The sequence below is a fragment of the Leopardus geoffroyi genome, chromosome A3 (genome assembly GCF_018350155.1).
Source record: "Leopardus geoffroyi isolate Oge1 chromosome A3, O.geoffroyi_Oge1_pat1.0, whole genome shotgun sequence".
In the NCBI taxonomy this organism is placed as follows: Eukaryota; Metazoa; Chordata; class Mammalia; order Carnivora; family Felidae; genus Leopardus; species Leopardus geoffroyi.
In genome coordinates, this window is record NC_059336.1 from 12540960 (window position 1) to 12558367 (window position 17408).

A 17408-nucleotide genomic window follows, 5' to 3' on the forward strand; every position below is an offset into this window, starting at 1 on the left:
AAATTTGCCAAAACATTAACTCTTATTTCTGAATGGTAAAATTGTGAGTCTTCTGCGTATTCTTTTCTTTTTTTTAAGCTTATTTATCTTGAGAGAGAGAGAAGAGAGAGTGTGAGTGGGGGAGGGGCAGAGAGAGAATCCCAAGCAGGCTCCACACTGTCAACAGAGAGCCTGATGTGGGGCTCGATCTCATGAACCGTGAGATCATGACCCGAGCCGAAGTTGGATGCTTAACTAACTGAGGCACCCAGGCGCCCCTGAGTTTTCTATATATTCTCAATATTCCATACTAAACCTATGTTGCTTTTATACCAGGGGGAAGGAGAGAACGGTATTCCTAAAAGTGGTTAAGAAAGTGACTCTTTCCCTTCTAAAAGTCTTAGAATATCCTCTCCTCCTCCCTCTATCCCTGGGGTATAAATAACAATGACAACTAGAGGCATCAGATATCCTTTAAAAAAAAAAAAGCCTAATAATTTGCCAACATCATCTCCAACTGTAACTTCATTAAAAACTTTTCTTTTTAAAATTTTATTTTTAAGTAATCTCTATGCCAAATGTGGGGCTTGAACTCACAGCTCCAAGATCAAGAATCCACATTCTTCTGACTGAACCAGCCAGGCACTCGTAAAAATGTTTTAAATGGGTTCTTTTAGGGACCAGAGACATCCCATTGTTTACTGACTGCTGAGAAGCTGATATGGACCAAAGAACAGACAGGAGCAGTGCCCTGTTGAACTGGCAGGTGTAATGCCCAAGGGCCAAGCAGGCTGGCCATGGTGACTTCTCTCCCCTTACCCTTCCTCAGATGGGGACAGTTTCTTAGCATTAGTTGCTTCTGGTATAAGAGTTCCAAGGATGGGGTTTTCATTTTGAAACATACCTCGTGGGGATGATGACACAATCCCGCAGCAGACAAAGGCAGAGACTCCCCCACCCCCACGCCACCTAGCCACATCTAGGGCACCGTGTTAGTCATCACCTACCTCTGACTGCTGCTCAGGGAGTTTCATATTGTCAAAAATCCTGAACACAATTCTGAACAGGTCCTGCCACCAGTGCTTCTCAAAGGTGTGGCCATAGCTCTTCATGATCTCGAACATGACCGTGAGTCCTCTGGAGGAACAAAGCCAGGCACAGAGAGGGAATGGGTGAGGGGGAAAAGAGCAGAGAAGACGGTGGGAGAGCACGGGTCAACTAAGCCGGTGACCGAGGCTCATTCCATGACAGAAGGGGCACCATCTGGGACATGGTTACCTTGTCCGAACATCCAGCTTGCATCTATTAATGATGCAGGAGAGCTCGAACAGGATGGGGAACCAGCCTCGGACCCAGACCCGGTCGCCAGGAGCCACATTCATGTCGTCACTTGTGTATTCTTGTAGCACCTACAAGGAGGGTCATCTCTCAGATGCAGGCCAAGCAAGCAAAGGAAGAAAGTCAAAGAGAACTACATGAAGCTCCAGGCCCCACATATCTTCCCCTCCTAAAAACATCCACTCAGCAAGGGTGGGACCGGGAATCCAGAGGAGGCAGACACAAGCCTCTCCCAAGAGCACACGAGCAGCTTCCACGTATGAACCTCTGGACCTCTGTAGGTTTTAGAATAAGCTGAGTGGGCAGATCACGAGGGTCCTGCGGGTGGGAGGTGTTCCATTAAGAAAAGCACCAAAGGTCGGGGCACCTGGGTGGCTCAGTCGATTAAGCGTCTCCCTCATGGTTCATGAATTTGAGCCCCATGTTGGGCTCTCCGCTGTCAGCACAGAGCCTGCCTCAGATCCTCTGTCCCCCACTTCTCTCTGCCCCTCCCCTGCTTGGGCGCACACTCTGTCTCTCTCTTTCTCAAAAATAAACATTAAAAAAAAAAAAAGCATTAAAGGTCAAAAGGTATTCAAGATGATTCCGTACCTTAGGTCTTTCTGGAATATAACTGTAATTCACACTCCTTAAAACAATACCACCAGCAGCTCTTTATTGAGGGCTTGCTTTGCATCAGGAACTGTGACAGTGCTTTATGTGGATTAACAATTCTCACGGTAACACCATGAGCCAGATACAAATAAATGTCCTACTTTACAGATGAGTTAACTGAGGCACCGGGATTATAAGTAAGCTGCCCAAGGTCATGCAGCTAGAAGTTGGCAGTCTTTCCCAGTCTGGGTGGGAAGCCCTACTCCCTGCCCCACCTCTGGGATTTTGAGCCTTTTGCTCCGGAACCACTCTTGAAGCAGTGCTGTCTGCTGTAATGGGATTTCTTTATCAGCTCAGCTTATCCAACATTAGGCAATTTCTCTCTCTGTTTCAGTGAACTCTCCAGTACGATGGGGACATAATTCCCAATCTCATAGGTCTGATGTGGAGACTGAGTAAGTCAATACGCAGAAAAGATCTGAAGAAGAGATCTGTATGAGCCATCATAGTTTAGATGTGCTTATCCTACTTAATGTCACTGTTTGAGATGGTCGTTTAACCAAGCAGGCTTCTTCGGAAAGGTGAGACATAACAGAATAAACTCGGACATTTCTGGGAGAAAACAAAAGATGATTTTTAAAGTGTGATTTCTCAGTCATGTCAAAATGGTAAAATGTCGTGTTTTTTTGGGGGGGGGGGTAAAATGTCTTTCCTTAAGAGGTAGGTTTGTTCTTTCTCTTGCTTTATTTTTTGAGAGAGCGAGCACGTGTGCAAGAGAGGGGAAGGTGAAAGGGAGAGGGAGAGAGAGAATCTCAAGCAAGCCCCACACCTGACTCAGGCCTTGCTCCCACCACTGGGAGATCACAACCTGAACCAAAATCCAGACTCGGACGCTCAACCGACTGAGCCACTCAGGGGCCCCAGGTTTGTTCTCTTACAAATAGGTCTAGCTTCTTCAGCTTTGCCAAAATTCAAAGCTAAATACTATTATTTTCCACAAAAACAATTACTAGAATACTACATAAAAGTTTGGTAGGGGTAAAACAAGTCACCTCATACACACAAAACAGCAACAGCGGCATTCTGAACTGAACGCCTAGCTGAGGGCAAACACGCACTTCTGAAAGCGCAGCTGGAAAGTTCTTTGCCAGGAGTAAGGGTTTTTTGCCCCGTGATTCCTTTTCCCTCAGTGCCCAAGGGGGAGGAGAGGAAAAATGTACCCGAGGCCTCTCAGAGACATATTTCCCACAGAAGCGGATGAGCCGGATGGCCTCCATGCTGGTGTCCGGGAAGGCGGCATTGCAGGCAAACTCTGATAAGCACTTGACAGCATCCTGAAAGGAGTCGATGGCTGCAGGGAAATGGTGCTGGAAAATAGTTGCTGTGGAAACAAAGCCACATTGTTTATAAGACCAGGACCTAGAAATAGGGATCAAACACCCCCTCCCACCCCAAGACAGTTACTTTTGTGAAAATCTAGGAGAAACATGTCACCATCTCCGGAAGACACAACTTTTTATTAAGTTATTCAGGGATGAATCCATTGAGCACCACTTGGGCTAAACTGGTTCCTGAGCTCAAGCAACGATGCAAAGGTCCAAATATTCATTCATTCGACAAACGTTTAGAGTGCCAACTATGTGCAAAGCATGGTTGTGGGCCCTGGGGACAGAGGTGACCAATCGAATTCCCTGCCCTCACAATGCTCTTGCTCCAATGGGCAAGACAGACAAGAATCACCTGTGTCAGTACGTTTATAAAATATCATCTCAGGTTGGGTGAGTGCTGGGTGAGGGGACAGAAGGCAGGAGAGGCTGCTTAGGCTGGGGGTAAGAGAAGGACTCTCTGAAGAAGTCCTACCTGACAAGTGTCCCCAAAGAAGTGAGAGAGGACAAGCCATAAAAAAACCAAGCTTCATCAGGATGCCAAGGTGTCCATTTCAATTTAAGCTACTTTAGGATGGAGTTTAAGGAATGATGCAGGATGAACACTGATGTGTGTGTGAAATGGCCCCCTAGCTGCCTTCGCCGACAGAAGGTGAGCACTGAGCTAGGCCCTGGTTGGGTGATCCCGAGTGCGTCCTTTACTGCCCTGGCCGTTTCTGTCCCAAGACCACCCCTTACCTGGCTGTGAAGACAAAGGGAGATAAAGAAGGTCAATGAGCTAAAGGTGAAAGGTAATTTAGAAATCTAAGGTTTCTGAAAACCTACAAATATCACCTAAGACAAAAATATGAATAGCAAGAAGCTTACAAAGAGTTAAAAGACCTCAAAAAAGATCAAAGATGATCTGCTTTATACTTTATATGAAGACCGGGGCGCCTGGGCAGCTCAGTCAATTGAGCGTCCGACTTCAGCTCAGGTCATGATCTTGCAGTCTGTGAGGTCGAGCCCCAAGTCGGGCTCGGTGCTGACAGCTCGGAGCCTGGAGCCTGCTTCGGATCCTGTGTCGCCCTCTCTCTCTGCCCCTCCCCCACTCACACTCTGTCTCTCTCAAAAATGAATAAACAAAAAACCCGATCAATATATAACCTTGTTTTATGTGTGTTTCAGGATTTAACAAATAGTGTTGGTTCACAACACAGAACTTTTTGCCAATTGCACTTTAACTCAAGCTTGAACAAAGCTTATCGAGAACGTGTATTCTCTCCGGGGACACTGGACAGCACTCCGGCACTATACTTCAGGGCCATCCTAAATGGTGAACTCACCAACAAAAAAAATCAAAAATGAAAACAATATGTGGTAGTAGGTAGACCACGGAAAGGACATTTATTTATTTACAGCGGGAGAGCTGAAACAAAAAGGCAGAGCATCATCTCACTTCACCTCAGCTGGGAACACGTGCCTTGGGCGACTCAAGTATCTCCCTGCTGGATGCACGCATGTGTCCGCAAAAGTGCGGGCAGCACTAGTTTTGTGGTTGCGAACCATGAGACTCGACCGTATCTCCCTCACGGGGTTCTTGCGCACATGCCTCAAGTGCTCAGAATACCACCTGCCACGTTATTATATGACTGCAGATCTCAAACAAGGAAGCCCCTTTGGGGAGTAAAAGAGACAGGAAATAAGTGGTCACCCTTTGAGACTTGCAGGTGGGACAGTAGAGCCACTTACTGACAATGTGGCCCGTGGTCTGGAAGGCCAGCTCCACAATGTTCCCGTCGTGATCCGAGGCTGCCTGGTGGAACACGGCAAAGATGTTCTTCCAGCCTGAGCGGATGTTGGCCGCCTGGGAGTTCACCATCTGGGCGATGCAGCGGATCACCATGTCCCGGATGGTCGGAGACCTGAGGAAAGAACGGGGCAGCCATGTCAGCTGTACTTTGCATGGTGGGACGAAAGCATGTTAAAAAAAAGCATGTTAAAAAAAAAAACAACACATTTTTTAAAAGCACATAGTAATCCACATTCATTAAAAATAAATTAAATTAGATGGGGCGCCTGGGTGGCGCAGTCGGTTAAGCGTCCGACTTCAGCCAGGTCACGATCTCGCGGTCCATGAGTTTGAGCCCCGCATCAGGCTCTGGGCTGATGGCTCAGAGCCTGGAGCCTGTTTCCGATTCTGTGTCTCCCTCTCTCTCTGCCCCTCCCCCGTTCATGCTCTGTCTCTCTCTGTCCCAAAAATAAATAAACGTTAAAAAAATAAATAAATAAATAAATTAAATTAGAAACAACAAAAAGAAAAAACATTAAGATGATCACTGTGGCAGACAGCTGCTTTCCCAGCAGCCACCTCTCCCTCACCTCCTTGACAACAGGACTCTAATTTTATCCAGGAAGCAACATGCCTGACCTCAGGGAACCAACCATAAACGGGACAAGAAAACATGACAATCTTGTCTCATCTGTCAGGTCCTCAATTGCCCAGACTTCTTTGGCGTCTGGGGAGCTATATGACTTGTTCTAATTACATATAAGAGACAGTCATGGGAATGGCATGGGGAGGGGTTTCTACTATGGCTTTGGTTTTACAGGGAAAACAATTCCTTGTCTTACAAGGAATACACATGGTAGGTTCTGCCCCCTTTCCTGGTATCCCCATTGTGAACATAGCATGATGCCTGGAGATAGAGCCTCCGTTCAGCAGCATGAAACAGTAGGCTCCAGGATAAAAAATGATCCTGTGGGTGGCCAAAGGGACAGAAAGAACCTGGGTCCTCGATGAAAATTTGGGCTAAGGAATCAAAGTTGGGACTGCCTGCCTCTGACTTAAGTAAAAAACACACAGCCTTGTGGTTTAAGCCATCGTTGGCCAGTTTTTCTGGCTGAAAACCTTTACACTAATATAATTCTGCCACCCAGACATGACCATTCCTCAATTCTTAGTGCATATCCTCTTAGATTTTTGGGCAGGGATATACGTGTATGGTAAACACATATGCATGGATGGGAGTATAGATATATAACTTAAGATGCAACCTTTTAAATTATTACAAAACAAAACCTGAAGGTAGGAAAAATGGCCCATTTTCTGAAGCAGCTGCATGGTTCACCATGGTATTATCTGGGTATCTGTGACAGATTAGTGTATATGCCTTGGAACCTATTAAGACACATACAGTCATGAAGTAAGTTCTATTATTTTACAAATAAAACAAGAAGCAAGCTCTTATACCACTAGCTTTGAAAGTCACATTAGAGTGGCTTTAGGACTGCAAACTTGGCTTGCAAATTTCATCTGTCTTGGATAACATTCATGTTAGTCTGCAGGACTCATGCTAACTGATAATAGGTCATTTAGAGAAAGCAAACAAAAAGTCCAAACAGAGTCGAAAATTATCTAGAAGTCCACAAAGTAAATATGCTGCCCACAGATGACAAAAGACTGACTACGTACTTAGGCGACTTTAATATGTAATATAACTGAATTTAGGGTTGCCTCCCCATGGGGAAAAAAAGCAGCTTGTTGAGATGAACTACACGTACTGATTAATGCTTGGGGCGCCTAGGTGGCTCGGTCGGTTGAATGTCTAGCTCTTAGTTTTGGCTCAGGTCATGATCTCACAGTTCATAGGATCGAGCCCCACATCAGGCTGTGTGCTGACAGTGCGGAGCCTGCTTGGGATTCTCTCTGCCCCTTCCCCACTATCTGTCTCTGAAGATCAATAAACAGTTTTAAAAATACAAAAAAAAACAATGAATAAAATAAAATGTTTTTTGCCTGATTGTTAATATGTGTCACACCGTAATATGTGATGACAGTGAACATTCTGGAAAATGAAGAAAAAACATGATGAAAAAAATTCCTGTGATAGTACAGTATTCACATGCAGAGATTGATCTCGCTGTCTTTTTCAAATTTTCATTTATTTACTTATAAACGTTTACTCGTTTTTGAGAGAGAGTGCAAGCAAGGGTGGGGTGGGGGAGGTGGACAGAGCATCTGATGTGGGCTCTGTGCAGACAGCAGCAGGCCCATTGCAGGGCTCAAGCTCACAAAATGTGAGATCATGACCCGAGGTGAAGTTGGACACTTAACCAACTGAACCACCCAGGTACCCCCACTGTCTTTTTTTTTTTTTAAGTGTATTTATTTTAGGGGGTGCCTGGGTGGCTCCATCAGTTAAGCGTCCGACTTTGGCTCAGGTCATGATCAATCTCGCAGCTCATGGGTTTTAGCCCCATGTCGAGCTCTGTGCTGATACCATAGAGCCTGGAGCCTGCTTCGGATTCCGTGTTTCCGTCTCTCTCTGCCCCTCCCTCACTTGTGCTGTCTCTCAAAAATAAATAAACATTAAAAAAAGTTTATTTTTGAGCGAGAGTGTGCATGTGTATGTGTAGGGGGAAGGCAGAGACAGAGAGAGACAGAGAGAGAGAGACAGAGAGGGGAGAGAATCCCAAGCAGGCTCCATGCTCAGCACAGAGCCCAACATGGGGCTCAATCTCACAACAGTAAGCTCATGACCTGAGCCAAAATCAAGAGTCAGATGCCTAACCGACTGAGCCATCCAGGCGCTCTGATAGCACTATTATTACACTGTGCAATTCTATAACCTGGCCTTTTGACTAAACTGTTAAGCATTTCCTATGTCATAAACTTTGTGAACATCTTTTTTCTTTTTTTAAGTTTATTTTGAGAGAGAGAGCACGAGAAGGGGCAGGGCACAGGGAGAGGGACAGAGAAGAGAATCCCAGGCAGGCTCTGCACCATCAGCATGGAGCCTGATGTGGGGCTCGAACTCACAAACCATGAGGTCATGACCTGAGCCAAAACCAAGAGTTGGGCGCTTAACCGACTGAGCCACCCAGGTGCCCCAAACTTTGTGAACATCTTTCACAGCTGCCCAATATTCCACGTTGTGGCTGTACCAAGAATTACTTTAACACTCTTGTATATTTAGGTCGTATCTGGCTTTTAAAAAATTATCTTGTGTTATTTCAACATTTCGTTGTATTTCAAATTAATTCCTTACAAGAGTTGCGAAAGCATAGAACTAGTGAGTCAAAAGGCACAAAAATAGTAAGGTTCTGGATGGATACCGCCCCAATGATTTTGGAAATGTTACAGCAAGTTACGGTTCCATCAACAGTGTGTAAGAGTGGTTGGCGATGTGTGATTCTAAACTCACTCTGCCCCTTACTCAAACGCTGGCTGGGCAGCCACGGGATGGGCAGGGAAGGCCTGGGATTCTGGGGCCATCAGTGCCACCAGCCAGCCAGGCAGGCGTGAGCGCACTGCTCTGCTACACAAGGCCTCGGTCTCCTTGGCACTATCGACAGTGTCCCCAGAGGCGGGAGGGTATTTGTGTGTGCACATTAAACTCAGGGGTGAGGCCAGATTCTGGGATGAGCTTTATTTTCTATTAAAATAAGCAGTAAGGTGAAGAAGAAAGACACCAAGAGAAAGACATATCAAGCAGACTTTGCTGCTGCCTTTTTTATTATCCTAAGTGACCCACGCTGGCTTATAGCCTTTGAACTTGTAAGCTCTTTTTTTTTTTTTTTTTTTTAATTTTTTTTTCTTTCAACGTTTATTTTTGGGACAGAGAGAGACAGAGCATGAACGGGGGAGGGGCAGAGAGAGAGGGAGACACAGAATCGGAAGCAGGCTCCAGGCTCTGAGCCATCAGCCCAGAGCCCGACGCGGGGCTCGAACTCACGGACCGCGAGATCGTGACCTGGCTGAAGTCGGACGCTTAACCGACTGCGCCACCCAGGCGCCCCTGTAAGCTCTTTTTTTAATGTTTATTTTTGAGAGACAGAGAGCAAGCGTGGGTGGCAGAGGGATAGAGAGAGGGAGACACAGAATCGGAAGCAGGCTCCAGGCTCTGAGCTGTCAGCACGGAGCCCGACGCGGGGCTTGAACTCATGGACTGGGAAATCATGATCTGAGTTGAAGTAGGATGCTTAACCGACTGAGCCACCCAGGCACCCCTCTCATTAAAAACAAACAATCCAAGCAGATCTCATGGACACATTTTAGGGATGGGGACAGACACAAAGGGTTACAGCTGAGTCATCCTTGACATTTTGTTTTATGCCCCACAGCTAACTCCTCAGCGCACAAAGTAGGCTGTCCTTTCAAAACATATGCAGAATCAAATCCCACGGTGTCTCACCCCCGGGTCCAAATCTGAACTATTACAGTAGCTGCTTAACCCATCCTACTGCTTTCCATTTTCCACAGATAAGTGCAGGACAATCCCTTAACACTTCAGACCATTTCACTTCTCTGCTCAAAAGCCTCCAATGGCTTCTGTCTTTCACAGAGAACACGCCAAAGTGCTGACAAAAGCTGACGGCTCCTCCATGACCTAGGCACTCTGCGACCCAGGGCTTCATCCTCCAGAACCTTCTGCCTTGTTTTACTCTGTCCAGCTACACCAGCCTCCTTGCTCCTCCTCATCTATGCCCAGCATACTCTGTCACAGGGCTTTTGCTCTTGCTTCTCCCAAGACCACATACAGCCACTCCTGGCTTGTTCCTCCCTTTGCATAAGGGTCAACATACCAAACGCCTGCTTACCGGCCTGTATAAAAGAGTGCTTCTACTCTTAGCCCCTTACCTTGATTTAAACATTTATTTATCTATCTCACTGGAATCTAAACAAGGGTTTACTTTTGAATTTCATGGTAACGAACACCCCTGTACCCAGTTGCGATGATGATTAAATCAGGGCCAGATGAAAACAGGAATTTTTGACTGTTTGCTTCTGTGCTGTATGTGTGGCACTTAGAACAGTACCTAGCGATGGCAGGCTGCAATAAATACAGGCAAAGGGAACAAATTATGAACAGGGAGAGTGCTTCAGAGGGATAGTTGTCCTGATCTCTTCTATCGCCTTCCGGGGCAGAAATGAAGGGTCATGTAATTCTTGACCTTGTTTTAGGATGCCTCAGCAGTGGCTCTTTCTCTGGACCTCAGCACCCACCCCAGTAACGATGCATGGTATGTTTCTACTAGTTGTGGTGGTGTAACCTGTTCTTCTGGTAAAGGCCACACACAGATCTCAGTGATTTACTTGGAAATGACATGTGTGGGGCACCTGGGTGGCTCAGTCGGCTAGGCGTCATGGTCTCGTGGTGCGTGGGTTCAGGCCCCGCATTGGGCTCTCTGCTGCCAGTGCAGAGCCCGCGTTGGACCCTCTGTCCCCCAATCTTTCTGTCTCTCACTCGCTCATGCTCTCTTTCAAAAATAGGTAAACATAAAAAAAAAAAAAAATGATACAGATGAATTATAGGCTGTTCATTTTATTTGCTTCCATCAACAAGGGAAGAAAATATTGTGTGATTAGTGTTAGGTCTTTTTGGGCCTCCCCTGGGGAGTTTGACCAAAGGTCTTCTAGAACAATGTACATACCTGTTTTTCTTCATGATATGCTCAAAGGGCCTCAGAAAATCTTTCTGGAAACGGAAGTTGGCTAATTCTCCTTTCTCGAGAAACTTCATAGAGAGCTGCCTTAAGGAGTCAACAGCAAAGATGGCCACATCTTCATTGGGGTTACAGCCAACCTGAGCAGGAAAGGGAGGTGAGGTGACACAGGCACAGTGCAACTGTGGATGTGGGGTTCTGAACATCAAAAACGGATAGGCTGCCTTCAAAACAAATGCTCTGGAAAAGCACGCCGAAGGAAAAAAGAAAATGGCATTTCTTGGCTATGACCTGTACAATTTTTTTCAACGTTTATTTATTTTTTTTGGGACAGAGAGAGACAGAGCATGAACGGGGGAGGGGCAGAGAGAGAGGGAGACACAGAATCGGAAACAGGCTCCAGGCTCCAGGCTCCGAGCCAACAGCCCAGAGCCCGACGCGGGGCTCGAACTCACGGACCGCGAGATCGTGACCTGGCTGAAGTCAGACGCTTAACCGACTGCGCCACCCAGGCGCCCCTGATCTTTCATCATTAAACTTAAAAATTGTACAGGTCGGGGCGCCTGGGCCCCCTGATCTTTCATCATTAAACTTAAAAATTGTACAGGTCGGGGCGCCTGGGCCCCCTGATCTTTCATCATTAAACTTAAAAATTGTACAGGTCGGGGCGCCTGGGCCCCCTGATCTTTCATCATTAAACTTAAAAATTGTACAGGTCGGGGCGCCTGGGTGGCGCAGTCGGTTAAGCGTCTGACTTCAGCCAGGTCACGATCTCGCGGTCCGTGAGCTCGAGCCCCGCGTCGGGCTCTGGGCTGTTGGCTCGGAGCCTGGAGCCTGGAGCCTGTTTCCGATTCTGTGTCTCCCTCTCTCTCTGCCCCTCCCCCGTTCATGCTCTGTCTCTCTCTGTCCCAAAAAAAATAAATAAACGTTGAAAAAAAAATTTTTAATGATGAAAGATCAGTACTGAACATTTAAAGTGCTTTCAAAATATGCTAAATTTTTTTTTTAATGTTTATTTATTTTTGAGAGAGGGACAGCGCACGAGCAAGTGGGGGAGGGGCAGAGAGAGAGACACACACAGAATCCAAACAGGCTACAGGTTCTGAGCTGTCAGCATAGAGCCTGATGCAGGGCTCGAACTCATGAACCATGAGATCATGACCTGAGCCGAAGTCAGATGTTTAACTGCCTGAGCCACCCAGGCACCTCGCTATTTAAATTTTTTTTTTTTTTTTTTAAGATTGTGGCCAAATACATGTAAAATATAAAAGTGACCATCTGAAGTGCACACAGTTCAGCAGTGTTAAGTACGTTCACGTTGTTGTGCAACAGATCTCTGCAACTCTTTATGTAGCAAAACTGAAACTCTATACTAATTAAATAATTCCTCATGTACTAATTAATTTTATCTAAACAAAAGGAGAAGTCAAAAGACTTTAAAGTCTCTAAAGCCTTTTCATACTTGTCTGTCACCTAAAGCAAATTATAAATGTCTATCGCCAGCCTCAAAGAATTCAGCACAAACATTGAGGCTTTTGATTTCCTTAAAACTGTACTTGTCTGTAGTCTACCTACTTTTAGGGACTGGAGCTGTGGCTATATATTTGGTTGCTCAGGCTTTTGCCTCAAAAAGAATCCTAAAAGCAGAGCAAGGGGATGTTTTCCACCAGAACCCATGCGAAGGGACCTGGGGCATGTTGCAGGAGCCTGCTCCAAGCAAGGAACTTCGCTAGCATGTGGTCTGACCTGAATATGCGTTACTTTTAACAAAAGTAACGTGGCAATAGCATTTATTTGCAATAAAGAAAAACTGCAGGTGCGCCTGGGTGGCTCAGTTGGTTAAGCGTCCAACTCTTCAACTCAGGTCATGGATCTCATGGTTCATGGAATCAAGCCCCATGCTGGGCTCTGAGCTGACAGTATGGGGCCTCCTTGTGATTCTCTCTCTCTGCCTCTCCAGCACAAGCATGCTCGCTCGCTGTCTCTCTCTCAAAAGAAATAAATAAACTTAAAAAAAAAAAAAAGAAAAATTGGAAACATCAATAGGAAAATGGTTACATAACGGTATATTCACATACATGCAATAAAATTTGGCAGTTAAAAACAAATACGTCCAAGCCTTAAAAAAAAAAAAAAAAGAAGAAGAAGAAGAAGAAAAAAGAAGAAAATTCTATCACAGGCTACAGTACAGATAAACCTTGAGGACATTATGCCAAGTGAAATAAGCCAGTCACCAAAAGATAAATACTGCATGATTCCACTTATACGAAGTCTCTAACAGTTGAATTCACAGAGACAAGAAGCAGAATGGTGGTTGCCAGGAACTGGGGGAGGGGTGGCGAAGAATGGGAAGCTGGTGTCTGATGAATTTGGAGTTTCAGTTTTACGGGAGGAAAAGAAGAGCTCTGCAGATCTGTTGCACATGATGTGAGTGTACTTAACACTAATAAATTATACGTTTACCAACAATTACAATGAAAAATGTTATGCGTACTTTACAATTATAAAAATAAATTCATACACTCTAATAGCAGTCAAATCTTTAAGATTCCTTGCTAAGTGGAAGACGAAAGTTACAAACTGGTATGTAATACTAATCACGTTTTTTAAAAAAACAAAACAAACCAAGACAAGATTATCTGTATTTCTATGATATATTTCTATATATCTATATTTCTATTATATTTCTACAAAAATGTTTGGGAAAATATATACCAAACTGCTAACAATTAGTTTGGGGCAGGGCTCAACTGGGGAGTGGTGATGGTTGAAAGTGGTTTTAGCTGTAATTTTTTTAAGGTGTTCATGGAGTGTTCATTTATTTAAAAAAAAAATCTTTTTTTAATGTTTATTTATTTTTTGAGAGAGAAACACAGAGTGCAAGCAGGGGAGTGGCAGAGAGAGAGGGAGACACAGAATCCCAAGCAGGCTCCAGGCTCTGAGCCGTCAGCACAGAGCCCGACATGGGACTTGAACCCACAAACCGTGAGATCACGACGTGAGCTGAAGTGGGATGCCCAACTGACCGAGCCACCCAGGCGCCTGTCATGTAACGTTCGTTTAATTAAAGACTAATAAAGAGAATATTCCTCTTGTAAAAATCAGGGGGATTCAGGAGTTCCTGCTACAGAGCACACTCCATGCTGATTGAGCAGCTTTGCACACACCCCAGGACACGCATGCGCCCTAGTTTAAAAGAGGAACATGGGACTGTGCCAAAGACTCTGCTAGAATTCCAAGAGCTAAGTTACAGCTGTACTCAGCCAACCATCTCTTCAAACCTTGAGACCCTTATGTGCCCCGGTTCCCAAGGGGAAGCACAACATCTTCCTGAAGTGGTAGAAAGAATGACGAGCTGCAGACGGAGGGACTGAATTTTCCACAACTTTGTGCTTCATGGCTCTGATGAGATGGAACAGACATTTGTAATGAAGCTGACAACCACGAAAAGTCTAATTACTACCTGCCAGCCCATGTCCCAGGCCTGCCCATAAGCGGCCCAAAGATAACTGAGAACCGGCACGTAAAGACTCTTGACAAAAGGGGTGCCTTCAGTCAGTTGAGCATCTGACTCTTGATTTCAGGTCAGGTCATGATCTCACGGTTCGTGGGATCGAGCCCCATATCCGGTTCTGTGCTTGGGATTCTCTGTCTCTCTCCCTCTCTCTCTGCCCCTCTCTGGCGCGCACTATCTCTCTCTCTCTCAAAGTAAATAAAAGGAAAAAAAAAAAGTCTTGACAATAGAATCATAGGTGGGAACAGTAACCTGTATAAATTGATGTTCTCTCTCAAGTCCCACCGAACATAAAATCTAGACTCGAAAGAGTTGGGACATGTTTACCAAAAAAAACCCCACTTTTGGATTATCACTTCTAAGAGAAAATAGGACTCCAAAGCTGCTGGTGGAAAGATCTCGCAGCATCAATGAGCAATGTTTGCTCCAGCTTAGCGGTCACAGACCTGGACAAGAATACAAGACTGCATCTGACAAGGTCTCATTTCAGTTGGGGCCTGAAGCAGGTTAGCAGCTGCCCACAAGAGCCAACGGTGCTCAACCCTGTTAATCCGCACTACCACTATCTCCAATATCATTCTGCTTAGCCTCAAATCGGTTGTGGGGGGCGGGGCTAGTTACACCACAGAAATCGACAGATGCTATAAACCCTTTACTAGCATCCTACTGCCTGTTCTGTATCCCAGTGGCAGACCACTTCTTTTTAGAAGCTTCTTCCATTCAATGCAGAGAGTGCGATTCTCTTTTGGATAAACTATCTTTTACTCACAGTTCTTTGAAGCATCTGTATTAGAACTCTTTATCTCCAGGAGTGAAGAAATGGTTTTGAAATCATGGAGTGTGTTTTGGTAGTAAACAGTATAATTTAGCTATTACTTTTCCTTTAAGAAGTCAATGGCATCAGAGACGCATCCACACACACATGGTATGTATATGTTCTGATCTGTAAAGTGTGTTCAACAGATGTGTGCAAGTGCCTACATGTACACGATGAAACTTCCAGTGGAAACAAAGAAGCGTAGTCTGGTTTCCAGTAGTTGTCAGTTTCAAAACACACAAACCTCTAGCTTGCTTCTAATTTAAAAATAAATGTTAGTTTTCTCAACAAAGGTTTTAGGAGAGCGATAGCAAAGAAAGCCAAAAGAAGCAGCAGGGACGTTTAACAGTGAAACATACAGAACTTCATCTTAATCTCTGGTCGTTCAGAAGACACCACGGGATTTTGCAATGTGCTCCAACACCAGTGTTGGTCCAGTGACTATGACGATGTTTGTGGCGTCAGCCTACACCCTGGGCAGGGGACAGTCAAGTATTTTTGGTACCAATACTATTTTAGTTCCACACTCCCCGAGTTCTAGCAATATGTAAATACGCTCTGCAGGGAAAACGAATTACGAGTGTCCTCTGCTTCTCGCAATGTCAGGTGGCACTGCTTTGCTTTTATGAAAGACCTGCCTTAGTGTCAGTTTTTGCGAACCAAAAAAAAAAAAAAAAAAAAAAAACAACTGAAGAGAACTTCTGCTTTTACAAAAGAAGGTGAAAAGGGAACATAACACTCAGCACTTGTTTCGCAGCGAGCTGTTCTAGAGGCCGGACTGGTGTCACCAAGCCCCTGCCCCGGGAACTCCACTTGGCGTCTCCGCATCAAGCTGCCAGAGCTTTGAACTCTCACTGAGCACCTGGGCTTTATCTCGATTCCGTGCTTCGTTAGCAAGATGTGTCCTGAAGTATCAGAAATGCCTGAGAGAGGTTATTTGGGGGGTCTGGGGATGCTCAAAAAACTTTTCATACAAATTAATGGTAACTACCTCTTTGCTTTACACCATTTCAGCTTACAAAAGGTTTCACAGGAATGCTCTACTCTCGGATAGCACGGAAATGTGTACAGGCACCTACACTCTCAATCACTTCTTTTTTGAATACAGCTGCCTGCCTTTTTCTGGACATCGATGGAGTAGTTTTTGAATGTGAAGAGTTACCTTATTGAAGTGATCTCCAATCACATGCCATATTCGGGACCATTGCAGCCGAATCCGATTCATGTTGTAGTATGAGATCTCCACGATCTTCTGCAAGCTGAACATGCGGGGGTGGTGGGGGGAGGCCAGCTCGTCCATGGACACGGCACACAACCAGCGGACAAAGTCAACTGCAGGCCGGACCCAACAACACATGCGAGGCTTCATTAGTAACGGCCAGAGAGTCACAACATGAGGATTCTATAGCTGTCACATGTGAGTGACAAATACATACCTATGGCATTTCCATCCAGTCTGGTAGATCCAGTAAAAATTCTAGGAAGATAATTTCAGACACAGTAAGATCAAAGTTAGATTTGGAAGCTGAGTTTCAATTTCAAACACTGAAGAAAAGGCAAACAAGGAAACGTTTTGGGTCTGGCACCTCTACTAAAATAAATGAGGAGGCATCAGAGACACAGAACTGGTAAATGAACTGAGTTGAAAGCAGAAATGCCTACAACGGTAGAAAGAAAAAGTGACACATCAAAAGAAGGAAGGGGGAGTAAAGTATAACAGCACATGATGTCACGACAGTGGGACACTGTCAACTAAATCAACTAAAGTTGATTATTTCAAATGTGTTCCAAGAACTTAAGGAAAGGATAAGAACAATGTCTCTCTAATAGAGAATATTAATAAATATACTAAAAAGGTGCTCCTCCGTAAGATGAACACAAACACACAAAACAATTTTTTTTTGGCAAAAAAACTTACCAAAACCAACTCTTCTAGGACTGACTCTGGAAATTGCCAAAGGCTGATAAAATGCTCATTCAAGAAAAATGGCTAAATCTTGGTATGAACACAGGACACGAAGGTGTTTTAACTTGGCCTATTTCCATTACTGTCTCCCCAGCTCCATGGGAGTGTTGAAAACCAACAGCTCTGAAGTCAAAGTAACTGTGAGACCAGCAACCTAGCTCCACAGGAGAGAACAGAACAGTCCTGGAATTTCCCCCAAAATACCATTCTCAGGGAACTGACATGTGACCTGCCTGGCAGTACCCTGGGAACCCTCATTTCTAGGATTTGTCCATATTTGACACAGACCTCGTTCAGTCCAAACAGCCTTTTCTGTGGGGCTTTTGTCACAAGCAATCTGTGTAACCAATGAACAATGCAGCTACCTGAGTACGACCAGGTCAAACA

General features: G+C 45.0%; 1 protein-coding gene across 3 annotated transcripts in view; it reads right to left on the minus strand.

Moving 5' to 3' along the window:
* The window catches only part of ARFGEF2 (ADP ribosylation factor guanine nucleotide exchange factor 2), a 104681-nt gene that overhangs the window by 21662 nt on the left and 65611 nt on the right, over positions 1-17408 (minus strand). For all 3 annotated transcript variants that reach the window (XM_045444302.1, XM_045444303.1, XM_045444304.1), the window contains 7 exons: positions 16492-16532; positions 16218-16387; positions 10713-10864; positions 5028-5200; positions 3132-3292; positions 1258-1388; positions 987-1116 (listed from right to left, as the gene is read on the minus strand). In XM_045444302.1, coding sequence (XP_045300258.1) covers positions 987-1116; positions 1258-1388; positions 3132-3292; positions 5028-5200; positions 10713-10864; positions 16218-16387; positions 16492-16532 — 958 coding nt within the window. The remainder of the gene's footprint in view (positions 1-986; positions 1117-1257; positions 1389-3131; positions 3293-5027; positions 5201-10712; positions 10865-16217; positions 16388-16491; positions 16533-17408) is intronic.